The 1,283-nt window shown below is 49.5% G+C and overlaps 1 protein-coding gene across 5 annotated transcripts in view; it reads right to left on the reverse strand.

Annotated features, from left to right (window-relative positions):
• Positions 1-1,283, reverse strand: part of Fyco1 (FYVE and coiled-coil domain containing 1) — a 60,492-nt gene that overhangs the window by 35,363 nt on the left and 23,846 nt on the right. For all 5 annotated transcript variants that reach the window (XR_002817985.1, XM_023700719.1, XM_023700718.1 and 2 more), the window contains exon 7: positions 767-857. Coding sequence is in view for 4 of the 5 variants with exons in the window: in XM_023700719.1 (XP_023556487.1) it covers positions 767-857 (91 nt within the window). In the remaining variant the exon portion in view is untranslated. The remainder of the gene's footprint in view (positions 1-766; positions 858-1,283) is intronic.

Consider the following 1,283-nt stretch of genomic DNA (forward strand, 5'->3'; position numbering starts at 1 on the left):
CAAAGACCATGGACGAGTGCGTCTGGGGTGAGGGGAGGATTCTGAGACAAAGACCATGGACGAGTGCGTCTGGGGTGAGGGGAGGATTCTGAGAGGGCTCATGGCACGGTGTGTTTTACAGTAACACATTTTTAAAATTTAAATATTTACCATATATTTCAATTGTCCCTTATATTTAAGCTGCGGTCCACTCACTGTACCCATAACACTTCTGGTAGGAAATTATATCGCAAAATGAGGTTAAAAGGATGGTCTATTTTCTGTTTTTAATGCTCCTTTTATGTACTGCTGGTCAATTTTCATAAAATTACATACAGCTAGGATACATTCACATTTCTGAAAAAAATCAGTGAACTGTCTACTAACGTTTCTTGCTCTGTGCTTATGCTGAGCTCCTTCATCATGAGCTCAGCTGGCTTTTATTGTCCTAGCTGGTGGGCAAATAGCTGAAGTTTCCAGACCTTAAGTAGTTTCTCTTAGCCACATGGGTGGCAGGTGGCAGGGTAAGGGTTTGGCTTTGTGAATTTTAGCTATGGGATAGGACTGCTTCTTTTAGGAGACTTCAAAATCATTTAAAAGAATTTAATTTTAAGATGGCCCAAATTCTATTTGGGTGTAGAAACAGGGGCTCCAGGAAGCAGCACATGTCGCTTAAGGACTGCATACGGTGCCTGGGACAGGTCTCTGCAGCTGTCACCTTCATGGCGAGGGCCAAGGCCAACCCCAGCTGACACAGAGCAGGGCACGCCAGGCTTCTGGGCCTTACCTGCAGGTAGCTGCTCACCAGGCTGCTCACGCTGGAGCTGCGGCTGGGGGCCTTCCACAGGTATGCAGAGGGGCCGGGCGCCAGTGTCCTCCTGGAGGCCACAAAGCAGACACACTTGCATTCAACACGGCAAACGCATGCGCATACACACACGTGTGCACATGACAGACATTTGCACCCTCAGATACGTGGAGGCCTACTTGGTCAGGGGCAGCCAGGAGCAGGAAGGGCCACAGTGGTATGGGTGTGGCTGTGTGTGTCCATACCAGGGCCCTTGTGTGGGGAGCCTGGCCTGAGGATGTTGGGTGTAGGGGTGACCATGATCTATAGGGAAGGGGCCCTTGCAAGTGTGGGAGGCTCAGTCTGTCAGGGTTCCTAGCCCAGAGAGGTGATCTCTTGCTTCTGTACCCTGCGTTCTCACTACAATATCCAGAAAGTAAAAAAGACAAAACTCTGGCAGGGCTGTGCAACACTGTGTAGGCCCCTCACCCACCAATGTTTTCAGCCAAGTAAAGCT

Source organism: Octodon degus, unplaced genomic scaffold, assembly GCF_000260255.1.
Source record: "Octodon degus isolate 3935 unplaced genomic scaffold, OctDeg1.0 scaffold00126, whole genome shotgun sequence".
In the NCBI taxonomy this organism is placed as follows: Eukaryota; Metazoa; Chordata; class Mammalia; order Rodentia; family Octodontidae; genus Octodon; species Octodon degus.